Genomic DNA, 13,307 nt, shown 5'->3' with positions numbered 1-13,307 from the left:
AGCGGCGGCGATGGCGGAGCCGGCGGAGCTGCAGCAGGAGTCAGTGGTGCGGTTCCTGGCGGCGCGGGGCGGGCGGGCGCGCAACGCGGAGCTGCTGGAGCATTTCCGGGACTGGCTGAACCCCGCGGAGCCCTCCCGCCGCGCCGCCGCCCGGCATCGCTTCAAGGAGCTGGTCAATGCAGTGGCCACCGTGCGCCAGGAGCCCGGCACCGGCGTCAAGTACGTGCACCTCCGCCGCCGGTACTGCGCCCCCGAGCCCCCCGCCGCCGCCCCCCTGACCCCCGGGGAGCAGGAGCCGGCGGCGGAGAACAGCGCGAAGCAGCTGAGCCCGCCGCCCTCCCCACGGGCAGGCGCTGAGGAGACGCCGCCGGCAACAGGCGAGGATGCCGGCAGCCGCCCGCAGCCCCCGGGGCAGCGGGGCGAGCCGCCCCGGCCGAGCCCGGCGGTGGCTGGAGGCCAGCGGAGGGGCTCCCGGCGGGGGCCACCGCCCGGGCGCGGCGAAAGCGGTGGCGGAGGCGAGGAGACCGCGATAGCGACGGGCCCGGGGCGGCCCCCGGCGACGGACGAGGCGGGGGCGGCGGAGGGAGCGCCCGGGGCGGCGGCGCAGGGCGGTGGCCGGCGGAGCCTGCGGGAGGCGGCGCGGGGCAGCTCCCCCCAGCTGAAGCGCGGCGCCCTCCCCGGCGGGGGCCGCGGCCGCGACTCGGACAGCGCCTCGGTGGCCTCGTCCTCCGCCGAGGAGGAGGGGAGCACCACCGGCTCCGTGGCACTGGACCCCCTGGAGCACGCCTGGATGCTATCGGCCTCGGACGGGCGGTGGGAGAGCCTGGAGGGGCTGCTGAGCTGCGAGCCGGCGCTGCTCTGCAAGCGGGACTTTATCACCGGCTTCACAGTGCTGCACTGGGCCGCCAAGCACGGGCGGCAGGAGCTGCTGGCCACGCTGGTCAACTTCGCCCAGCGGCACGGGCTGCCCGTGGACATCAACGCCCGCACGAGCGGCGGGCACACGGCGCTGCACATCGCCGCCATGCACGGCCACGCCGAGGTCGTGAAGCTGCTGGTGGGAGCCTACGACGCCGACGTGGACATCCGCGACTACAGCGGGCGCAAGGCTGCGCAGTACCTGCAACAGGGCACCTCGGGGGACATGCGGAACCTCGTGGGGGCCCTGGAGGAGGAGGAGGAGGAGGAAGGGCATGCTGGCAGTGGGAGCGGGCGCTGGAGGTTCTCCAAGGTGTTGCCATCAAATCTCATGAACTACCGGCTCTCCCACCACCATCACGGCACTGGGGAGGAAGCTGAAGGTACCGATGGGGCAGCGGTGCCAGGCAAAGGCAAGGACATGACCAGGAAAGCATCTGGCAGCGGACGGATGAAGCCTCGGCTTAATAAGATCCGCTTCAGGACTCAGATCATCCACAACACGCCCTCCTTTCGTGGTGACGCTGAGGAGGAAGAGCATGAGGAGAAATCCCTGAAATCATCATTCAAGCTCAGGCCGAAGTCCAACGTGTTTGGATAAGGCCACGGAGCAGGAGGTCTGGGAGGTGGATGCATGGACCAAAGTGCCCTCAGGTGTAGCACGGAAGGTGAGGCAGGTACGAGTGGGTGCTCATCTACACTCGTGGACTCTGGCCAGAAGGGTCCTGAGTATCTTGCTTTAACTCCCAGCTCGGTGTGGTCAGTGAGCCCAGCAGGTCAGCAGGGCTCTGGGAGCTCACAGCTCCTGGGAGCAGCTGCTTCAGCCGGGCCCTCAGTGCTGAAATGGGAGGCAGTGTGTGGGTTGAGAAGCACTGGGGTGGTTAAAAGCTGTGCTTCTTTCTCTGTAAAAGCAGGCTTTGGGATCGTAAACCTGTGTTAGTGGATCTGCTAGGATTAGTGAGGTGAGTGGGGGAAAGAAAAGTGCAAATGCTTAACTCTTTTATTATCAACTGGTACTATAAACTATCAGCAAACAACTTGCTATGTCAGAAGAACACCTCAGTAATATACAAGTATACCTTAAGTTTCTCTTTAACAGCAATACCACCTGGCACAATATGGAGTTGGGTACACAGAATTGGTACAGAATGGTTTCCTGTCAGAATCCAAGCTTCAATCCATCAAAGAGTTGAGCCTGTGTTGACTTTATGCATTGAAAATTGCTTGATTTGACAACATGAATATATTATTAAAATAAATAATAATCCATTGCACTGCAAGCAATGAATAAAGTTAACCATGTGCAGAAGTCTTTGCTGCCTGAGGTACTACTGAGCTTGCTTATCGCTGTTGGAATACTAATACAAGATAATAGAAGCAAAGAGGTTTTTATATATATTTGGTATCCTATGTTTTGTCTTAGGCAAAGCAATTTTATTTTAATCACTGTGAATTCTCAAGTGCCAGACCTAGCGCAGTTCCAGTTTATTAAGTCTGGTCAATTCTTGTTAATGTTCTTTGTGTAACTCACTGCATTTAAAATCAGAAAATTGTGTTGTATGTTACCTGTGAAAGTTGTTCTATTTTAGAATAAAAGAGCACAGACACCATTGCATGAAATCTTCATGAAACTCTAATATGGTTCTGTAATGTAATAGCTACAGGTCTGTGTTCACTATTAACTTGTGCCAATCCCTTCAACTTACACTGTATGGAAATAGAGAAAAAATAAAAGGGGAAGAAAAAAAAAGGCAGGTTTGTGAATTCATACGTAGAGTGAAAAACCAGAACTCCAAAACTCAACCCCTGTTTATCATTCTGAATGAAGCAGCATAATTGCATATTCTAGTTAAGTGGTGGCAGTGGTGTTTGAGTTCTTTTAAACCTATATTTCTAGAGAAGTGATAGCTAAGGCTTTGAGCTGTTGTTTGACAGCCTAGTAATTCTTAATCTGATTGATGAGCCTATCCGTCTGCTAAAGCTTTCGGGAACCTTGAATCTTGTTTCTCTGCTTTAAAGGTAGCAGTTCCAGTCAAATCTAGGAGGCAGATTTATATCCATATTCAGCTTTCCTTAAGAGCTGAGGTATTGAGCTGACCCTGGATCCCGAACGCTGCTCAGTGTAGCAGCTCATCTGTGTTTAGTTGTTAAAGTATGGCCAGTTTCAATGCAGCATCTGTCAAAGCCTGTTTCGAGTTGGCTTCCTTAAGATGCATGTGCGTGCCTGGCCTGTAGCTAACCAAAAGTAGATAGGCTTTGACATGTTAAAACCCAAATTTGAGACACTGATTAAATGCATGCCACAAGCTGTAGAACACTTCACAGGAAAACTGCTGCTGGGAGTGTGCACTTTTGAGGTAACAGCCAGGTCTCTGTGGCTGTTGCTAGTGACTTTTATTTCTTGTAGCGACGGGAAGGAAGTGCTACTGATGCATTGGCATCAGACTTTCCACGCAGATAAACAACCAGTTTCTGCACTTCATGTCAAAACCTAATAAATGACAGTGTTTTCACAGGCATGCAAGTGGCACTTAACTGTTTCTGGAAAAAGCTGCATTAAAAATAATATAGAACCTCTGCATAGGTGCTGGTCATTACTTCTGTGCAAAAAGACTAGAAATTATAGAGAGATTCAGCTTTAGTTTACAATTTATAAGCTATAATATTATAGATTTCATGTGCCTTCCTTTTGGGTTGGTTGCCGCAAATGCAATGGATAAAATCAGTCTTGCAAAGCATTTTTTCTGTATGTCTGTGGGACAGGACCAGAAATTTTCCCTCAGTCCTCCCTGTTTAAACTGTACACCTGTACAGAGGGGTATCTAAAACAGGGAGGATTAATCATACATATTATGATGTAGAGCTAATTCTGTTGTAATGGAAAAGATAATTAGATGCCTAAGTCTTAAACTTTTCTCTGCAAGATAAATAGGTTTTTAGACTTCTGTAGGAGGGAAGTTTTCTGACTGAACACTTAAAACGTGAGTATTCTTCAGTATTGGCACATCTGAATTGAGCACATATTCCATGTGACTACTGATGTCCAAACCTTATAAAAGTTGGTTTCTGCTTTGAGAGTATACAGTTCTTTCATACAGGCTGTTGGGTGAAGTGTTTCTCTCTTCACATGCAAGTAGCAAAGAATTGCAGAAAAATACTGAGTCTTAGACAGCTACTGGGTTCCAGGGAAATAATTTTAGGGTTTTGAATAGAGCATACCTTGGATTTTAAGAGATTAACTGGAATATAATGTTACATAATACAGTAGAACTTTGCAAATTATTAAGGGAATTTGAAAAATGATGAAAAGATGCCTCATTTATAACTCATTATTTGAAGTATCAAAGTGAAATTGCTGGTCCACTGATACTGTTTAGCTGTCAGTTAATGAAATTCACCATAATGGTCCAAAGGTCTTTGCAAGGTGGGGTGCAACAGAGCAAATATGTCTTTTGGTGTTTGAGCTATACAAAAGAATGGCTGGATAACCACTTGTGTCTCTGTGCTATGGGAATAAAGCACTTTGATTTCACATTATCACTTGTCACATTCCACATGGTTACTTTTTATAATATGACCTAAAACTTATGGGTTTTTTTTTGAGGTAGGAAAGACTTGATGCCCTATTTCAGTATATTTGCAGTCTAAAGGTATGCTTGAGTCAAGTATTTTGGATACGTTGCCTAGAAAGATGTGACTGAAATGTGACTGAAATAAAGTTGTATGGTACAGAAAACTGGAGCACTTACTGGTATCTTTTTAATGGTACGCCTGAAGTTACTGAATGTGTTTGTTCACTTTTTATGATGGTGTGTAAGGCAGCAAGACTGTAATGTAACATATGGTATATTTTTTTTTTTGTACTTTATGTTCAAAGAATTTTAGAGGCCTGGAAGCCTGTTGGGTTTTATTAATACACTTTTTGTGGTTGTCTCTCTGAATGGTTATGAGTTGAGAATCTGTAAACTTTAGTTTTATGAAATAAAAAGAGCCCATGAATGCTCTGAATTGGCTTCTCTATGCTACATACTTAGGTGCATATTGGCTGTTAAAACTATCTACTGGTTTGATGCTGTCTAGCACTCAAGCAGCAAGACATGGCAAAAATATAGTAAAGTTGTTTGCAAGACAGTAACATTTTTCTTTGGCAGCTACTTTCTCATAATTCATGTCAATTTAAATGAAGACACAACAATTTTTATTGTAGACAAATATGTCTAAATAACGGCCTGGGAAAGTGGCATTGCTTAACTTAAAATAGTATACTGACCTTACTTCTGTGCAGCTTAATATCTCTGACTCTGGAAAGACTAATACTAGTCACTGTGTAAAGGTCAACACCTAATTAAAAAGGGTTTAGGATTAAGGTATTTTGTAATGCGTGTTAACTACAGCTGGTGGCTACTGTAAAGGGAAGTTTCATCAGCAAGCTAGACTGTGGGATTTTGGTGTATCTAAAAATTCTTTGAAGCTGTTGCCTTACCAGAAGATATGTTAGAACCTCATGTGGCCAGTAGCTCCTGACAGGCATCCAGATTTTTTGCTTAAACTGAAAAAAGTCTCAGCTGTTACCATGCTTGTGGATCAGGATGCATGCAGCTCCAAGCCAAGCAACCCTAAATCAGTAGTAAGGTGACACAAGTGAGAGAAGAAGGGAGGAGTAAGTGTTCTTGGAAACTTAGGAGAGAACAGAGGCATGTGAAAGCAGCTGAGGTTATGGGGGAAGTGGAGAACTTGGTAGAAGAGCAGTCTCCATGAGGCTTGCTGATCATGCAATGGCTTGACTAGTTCTTTAGAAAGTTGTATCTCAACATACATCCTTTCTCCTAAAGAGTAATAGTTGACAGAGACAGCTTGCTGAGAGCTCTTAACATAAATTAATGTCTGATGCTAAGTATTTTAGTTGGACCTCTTACCAACATTTCTTTGTGTGGCTAGTACTGTTTGTAAAAGCACAAACAACTCTTGTGTTGAGTGTAGCTACAGCTGTTGCAGCACAGTCCTGTTACATCAGAATAGCCCAGCTTAACTTCAGGCTTCTCACTGGAAACGAAGCTGTTCAGCATTGCATTGCTAACTTATTTTTCCATTAGCTAGAAAGAAGGGCTAAGGAGATTACTGTCCTGACTTAATACACCTTGAGTTACATGGAATGCATGTGAACCTGAAGGTAATAGGCTAAACTTCAGACACTTCATCTAGAAAAAAAGTAGTTGAGTTATGCATTTTGTCTCCTTGTTGGCATTGAAGATAAAAAAAGATACGTACTTTCATTTTTTCATGTCCTCATCTGAGTGTGCAAAGGAGGAAGAAGTCTGAGATTAATAGAAGGGATTAGGAGAGGGGCTAGCTTTTTGGTTTGGGCTAAACTGTGAACAGTTTGACAGAAAAAATGAAACGTGATTTTGAATTCCTAGTTTTGTTATAATGAAACATCATTTTACAGCTGTTCCACAATTTATCTTCTGTGATTTTTCAGTTTAGCCAAATTTAGTGTTGATGTGTCCTAATGTGCACTCATTATTGGAAAAACTGACCCAACCTACCAGGTTTTGTGTCTGCTTTTAATAAAACTGTGTTACAAGTTAGGTAGTTCATCTCCTGTGGTAAAACCTTGAAGAAGCCATATTCTGAGACTTTCACAAGGAATGAAGCTGCAAGTGGCGCATGAGATGCCCTTAGAGCAGGTAATACTTTGGTCAAGGTGCAAAAGCATTCCATGTTCTTTCAGCTAGAGCAGCCATGCCAAATGAACCATTGTAGTGTATTTAGGTGCACCTGCCCTTCTGTATAGACAGCTGTAAACTGTCCCCTCCCCTGGGTTGCTGGGGGCAAGTCACATTAATCGATTTTAACCTGCCCTTGTTTCATTAAGGGGCACTTGGCAAACCCACAGTGGGACCGGCAAGAGTGACGGAAGTGAACAGATCCGTGTCCATGCATGGCTCTGCATCAGTGCTGGAAAATGCTTGAAGCTAACTGCTATCAGTCTAAAGCATTCTATCTGTAGAATGTATCCTTGCATCAACCCTTGGCCATGAAAAGAGACTTTGTGAACCTAATCTCAAATGCTACTAACTACCAGAATAATTCAGTCATGTGGGCTGTATCTGGGCATTTCCTCAGTACTTCTCTGCTGAAGCCAGAAACCTTTCACTTTTTCTGGCTAGCTGTTGAGCTCTCACAGTTATTTCACTTTGCAGTTCCTTAAGAGTGCCTGAGAAACTGGTGGTAGGGTGGGCATAAATAACATGTCTTTTTTAAAGCTGGGTGGAGTGGTTGACTATTCTGGAAGTGTGTTGGGGGTTTCCTTTTAAAAGAGAGATAAAATATGTCTGCAATATATGTTGAGGCATAGAAATCCCTTGGGACATTTTATACTAAAGAGGTGCTGTCCCTTTTACTGCTTTAAATACAGAAAGACAAAATTAACTGTACAGACTAAGAAGGTGTCTCTGTACACTTGGATGATATACAGCATCCAAGTACCAGAAAACATGTTTGTAACACTTGAATATATAAGGACATCTATATTTGCTATTTCTTTTCCTTGTTACCTGTGGCATAGTATCTTACTATGGATCTATCTTACGGAAATGTCTGTGACAGTTTGGAACAGTATAATTAAAGAAATGCAGGTATGTCCTGCTGGTTCAGCTACTTCCCGCAGCAGGACCATTAGCTACCAGCCTCACACTTGTCTTCTGCATCTTGAAACATCCCCTTCTGCCACAGCTGGGCTGGGTGAAACAGACTGTGGGTGTTGTAGATGCCACCCCTGCAGTCTACAGCTGCACGGTGTGGGCTCCAGCACTGCTAAGTCTGAGGCATTTTGAAGCTACTGGCAGTTCTTTGGATGGGGATGGAAGCAGAGATGCTACATCATTTCAACATTAACACAGGTATTATGCTTTCACATGTGAATAAATGACATGAACTGAGCTATGGGTGAAACTGGAGGGCTGAGAAGACTTTTGGTGTTAAATGGTGCCAAGTACCTCATATAGCTGACATAGCTAATTAACAGTCTGTTATTTATCTTTAGCTACTGACAGAAATCAACTCTATCAACACTGAACAGTAGCTACAGGAAACTAAAGAGTTGCTGCAAGATTATCCTATCTGCTCATAAGACGCATCATTGTTCTTAAAGATATCTTATTAAGGATATTTTTCCTTTGCAAAATAAGTTACTTGTATCATGGGTAAGAGCTTGCAATACTACGTCCCTAGTATGTCTTTTAAGGGCTGTATAGTAAGTCACTGACAGCTGTCAGCTTGCTAGGCAGTGTTAGGCTTTTGGGTATTAACTTGAAATTTTCTCAACTTTGAAAGTCTGCTTCAAGTTCCTGCAGTAATCTCAACTTCTTTGTAGCCAAATTTTTTTCCTGGGATAATTAAAGAGCTGGGCAGTTCTTGAAGTTAGTGTATGCAAGAGAAATGTGGTAGTGGCCTTTACCCAGTGTTTATATTTGTGGGGCTTAAACAAAATGAGATCCCAAACCTTTTCCCGGATCTGGAGTAAATTTATCTGAAGCAATGTTTGCAAACAGGCAAACATTTGAGCAGAGACTTCTCCTATATGCACTGAGGGACTGCTTTTTTCTCTCTGATATATCAGTGGTACAGAATAGCAGTTATAATTTTTTACATCGTTGCAAAGTTTATGTTTTAGCTCAGAAGAGATAACAAATCAGAGAATTCTAAATTAAAATGTGATTCCTTCTAGACTGGAACCTTGGCTAAAAAAAAGCAACTGATTTTCCACTAGGTAGCAAAGTCCTGCTATGAAAAAGTCTGCTGATGGTGCTTGGCAAAGCACAGAGCTCTTGGGATCACAGTGCTGTGCATCTTTATCCCCTTCTTTCCTAGCTACTTCCCATACGTCCCCTTTTTTTTCCTCTCTCTCTATTTTTTAGTGGCTTGAATTCTGTAAATACTGATTAATGGATCTATAAAGCTCAGAAAATGGGGATGCTTCAAATAAAGAAATCTCTATATTAAGAATTAAATTGAAAAAGTAAATATAAGATTTCCTTTTCCACTTGAAATTTTAGGAGTGGAAGGAACAAAAATTGTGTTGATGATAAAGGTCTCCACATGCATCATTTTAATTATAACCAAGACAAAACTAAAAGTTGGTGGGCAAATGCAGAAAAAGACCTCACTTTCTCCTCGAGGTTTTAGTGTTGTGTACCTTAAAGTCAGCACTGTGAATCATACTCTACTTTGAATAAGAAACACTGCGCATAGTTCACAGGATTTCCAGTGATTATTTAATTAATCATGTCAAAAGTAGTATCTTTTACAGAGGTCCTTAATGGGATTTCTGGCTAACTGGAATGCCCACATCATTCTCTTACAGATGAGTCCCTTTTGATCCTTGTGTAACTGAATCTACATTCTGGAAAACTTTTCTTCACATCCTGTTGAAAGTAGAATACTGTAACTTTTCTGATGACTAACATTTTGAAAGTTCACTTTCCTACACACCCTTCAAACTGAAATGCCTATTGTGAAGACAATGGAAAAAAAAGCAGCCTAACTCAGACGTGCCAGTACACACAGTGAGAAAGCAGTACAGGGCAACAGCTCCTGTCTTTGTAACTGCTGAATGATTTTAATATTCCACATTCCACACTAGTGCTTTTCTGGTTTAAACCCCTCTGACCTGTTACAGTAGTAGGTCAGTAATGAAGAATTACCTACTCTCAGAATACTGCTTTTTCACCAGTGTTCTTTTTGGAAAGGAACTGTTGCCGTAAGCTGTGGAGTTCTTGTTGCCAATGTGTTTTTTTTTTAATGGTCCTTTGCGGGTTTGTGAAAGTTTGCCTGCTTGTTTGACTTGAGATTGAATGAAACAACAGGAAAATTATTCTGAAGAAGTGAAAATGGATTGACTGGGAGAGGAGGAGGAGGAAATGCATTAAGCTGCCAAAACTTGTGCTGATGATGTTGTACAGTCAGTATCCCAAAATATCAGATGTTGTTCAAATACAGGAAAGGATGTAGCTCCTCACCTACAGTCCCTAGAATTTTTGTAGCCAGCTTAAATGGTGGCAGCCAGGCAGGGATCATGCCTGCAAAATAGATCAAATGTATGTAGACACATTAAAAAAAAAAAAAAAGTCATAATGCTTTTGGCTAGATGTTTTCCTGCTTATCTCTAGCACCTCACTACAACTTTCCTGGGAGCCAGTCAACTCATTTCAAAATGAGAACATTTCTAGAACATTTGACATTCATGAAATTTCAAGTAACACCAAAGGGATATCATTAAATCTTCAAATCTTTATCCTTCAAACTCAGTTTAAAGGACACAATTGCATTCAGGCTTAACTGGTAAAATTTTCTAAGGAAGAAACTTAAGCCCAACCTTGTCAATGAATGTATGTGGAAATCAGTGTATGACTGCAAGACTGGCTGCAAGGCTTTAGCTGACAACTTGCATTTATATCCTGGCATGGATAGCTAACTGCCCTAATGATGAGTGCTACAGAAACCTACTCTGTGTGTCTAAGAAACTAATTGCTGAAAAAATACCTCTGTTGAAAAATTGGTTTTTGAAATTTTGTCTAAATTTTCAGTGTAATTTTAACTATCCACCAGTTAACAATCAAACTAACCCTGCTGCTCCTTGCAATCTGTTTTTTTTTGATTTGTGGAGTGTGAAGAAATAGAAGCCAATTGTTATTACAGGATCTTCAGGTTCCCATGTTTCATCCAAACAGCAGAATTTCCCTACCCATACAGAGCATCTGTAGATTCTCTGCAGATACTACTAAACTGCTTCCAATAAGAACGGGAAATACTGCCTAAAATATACCCCAAAAATTAAAAGCCTGAGAAAATATGAGTCACACAAATACTGTATAAGTTGTCCAAGTTAACACAGGAAGACTGTGAATAAGTACTGTACCCAAAAAAAAACCCTCTTTCACCAATTCTCATTAAATGTTCAATCCTACAATCTTAAATATGGCATTTTTGTGGGATTCAAATATTTCCTTATTTTAGACTTTTTGACTAGCATCTTTAGTCACAGTTTCTTCACGCCCACAAATGATAACTTTGCATTTGCTGGTTGTCTCCTTTTTTTCCCTCCACCCTGTGGCTTGCTGTGACAATGTGGCAATTCACAAATGAGTGGGTGACATAAAAATGTCACTGTTAATCCTTACTGGTATTGATGCAAAAGGTCTATTTATGTTTGCTAGCTAAATCCTGCATCTAACAGAAGGCATTTATTAGTCTGTTCTTAGAATAATTGTTTCTTTAATGACATGTGATGTTATATCTGATTATGCACAGAAGCAGAAAAGACAGCTGATGGAATTATAGTGCAAATTGCAAATTGCAGTCTCACAGGGAGATAATAATAAAATCTTAGGGTTTCTTTTCCTGAGAATTGCTCTGCATTACACTAATTTACGTCCATTGCTTTTACTTCACTCCAGAACTGTGATTAACTAGAACTTCCTTATATTTGACCTTAGCTACACTTTGTTCATGTCAAGTGCAGGAATAAATTTGGGGCAGGTGTCTATCAGACAACTTGTATTTTATCAGCAGCAGTATCAGCATTTTGATTGAGCAAGATCTACAGGACTGATACGGTCATCAAGAAGTTAAATTACAGTGTCAGTTACTCTTTTTAATCTCTGCAAAGTCAAAGGAGGGAACAAGGACTTTCTGAGGATAAGTACTTTTAAGCCAAAATAAATTGTTATGGTAATTATGCAATAGAGAGCCAGAGTTCTCCATTATTTGAATACCACAAGCTATGTTACAGCAAATTATGGCATTGCAAACCAATTGTAAGTCCACAGATTAGAGTAAGTTCAAGGAGTTACTCCATCCAACTTTTATTTCTTTCGTTACGTTCTGGTAATTAGCTTCAAAAAAGCCACATTAATGTACAAGCCACATTAATGTACACTGTGTGAATAACCAGCTGCTTCTCTGAGCTCTGCCACAGAATGCTCTGTGCTTCAAAGCTTAAGAACTGCTGCTCTGGGGTAAAAAAGTGTTTCCTCATTTTGGAAATGCTAAAATAGTCAATAAGCAAGTTTGGTGGTTTGGAATCCTGGCCATCAGAAAAGCTCTGAAGTAGCAAACCAGCACCTGGAGGTGACTTTATGCACAATTCTTGATCCTATACTGTGGTTTGATGTTATACCTCTGCAGACCCACCTGGCTTACACAGGAAAGACATCGATTCCCCCTGTTCTATCCCCATCCCACTCCCAGATATGTGCACCCACAGCCTCTTAGAAGGGACCATGGAGGGAGAGGTCCTTTAGCCTCTACTGCAGCTGAAAGCTGAGCTGCCATTGCCATTAGAATTAATTACGTTCTACCTGAGGACTTTGATGCTTGGGGATTTTAGTTTTGCCTCAGGGTGAAAACCAGGTGAAGAAGGATTTTATGAAAGAACTTTTTGATTTGGACAGTGAGAAATATTTCAAAACCAAAAGCTACAAAGGTAATTGGTTCTTACTTGTTTTCTCAAAGGGACTTGGTTCGTACTCATTTCCTCAAAAGATATTGGGAAGGTTGCAGGCAAGGATATAGAGCCTGTTCTTTCAGGGGAGCAACAGGCTGATTGATGGCTCTTGTATGACTAGCTAAATTAATTTTCTATGTAACTCTGCAACAATTCTTATTGGATCTCTTTTCAAATCAATTCCTATTTCCTCTTTTAAGAGTTCTACAGGTTTGCTTCCTCACCTCCTATTACAGTATAACCTGTTAGGCTCTCTGTACAGATAGGTAATGGTATTCACACCAGGGAGCTTCCAGGGGCAGAGGAATAGAACATTTTGCAGCACACGAGACTGGTCATCTGCAGTGTTCTTTGCAAGCTATTCAGCAGTCATTAATGTGGGGGGAAAAAAGGAACATTAACAAACAGAAGAGATGACTTAAGAAGAAACCTACCACCTCCCTAGTTTTTAGTCTTAGTGTTATATCAAGCTGCAGTTCTCCCATTTTTGGATTGTCAAAGAATGGGAACTTAAGCTCCAAACCCATCAAGCTACCTCTGCTTATGTAAGATTTAAAAGAAACAATGGCCAGAAAGCGAGCAATGGAAATTTGCACTGAACTAACAAAGTCCTCCTTAACAAATTTTTGTGGGTTTGACAAAAAAAAATGAAACCAGAAGTAGTCAGTAGTTTAAGAGAACAACATAATAAGAGCTCCATTTAAATAAATGGAATAAACTCTGGCACAACTGGCTCCTGCTTTACCAGAAAAAGAATAATAACAATAACCTTTGGTTAGTGCTCCTTTTCCTGCCAAGCTTCCTAGATTGTTGTAGCCCCTAAATGCCAGCTTGAATTTAAGAACTTGTTGGGTTTTGGAGGTTTTTTTTTTAATCATCATGG

The 13,307-nt window shown here is 42.5% G+C and overlaps 1 protein-coding gene across 1 annotated transcript; it reads left to right on the top strand.

The window, feature by feature from the left end:
- The first annotated feature begins 9 nt into the window (after positions 1-9).
- Positions 10-4,926, top strand: SOWAHC (sosondowah ankyrin repeat domain family member C). Its single transcript, XM_068180267.1, has one exon. The coding sequence runs from the start codon at positions 11-13 to the stop codon at positions 1,517-1,519; it is 1,509 nt and encodes a 502-aa protein (XP_068036368.1). The 5' UTR covers position 10; the 3' UTR covers positions 1,520-4,926.
- The last annotated feature ends 8,381 nt before the right edge of the window (positions 4,927-13,307 follow it).

The sequence above is a fragment of the Anomalospiza imberbis genome, chromosome 2 (assembly GCF_031753505.1).
Source record: "Anomalospiza imberbis isolate Cuckoo-Finch-1a 21T00152 chromosome 2, ASM3175350v1, whole genome shotgun sequence".
NCBI classification, from domain to species: domain Eukaryota; kingdom Metazoa; phylum Chordata; class Aves; order Passeriformes; family Viduidae; genus Anomalospiza; species Anomalospiza imberbis.
Note: the sequence above shows the minus strand (reverse complement) of the source record. Positions and strands in the feature narration are given on the sequence as shown.

What these genes read in the sequence shown, in the direction of transcription:
- SOWAHC (XM_068180267.1), top strand. Translation starts at nt 11, where the DNA reads ATGGCGGAGCCGGCGGAGCTGCAGCAGGAGTCAGTGGTGCGGTTCCTG.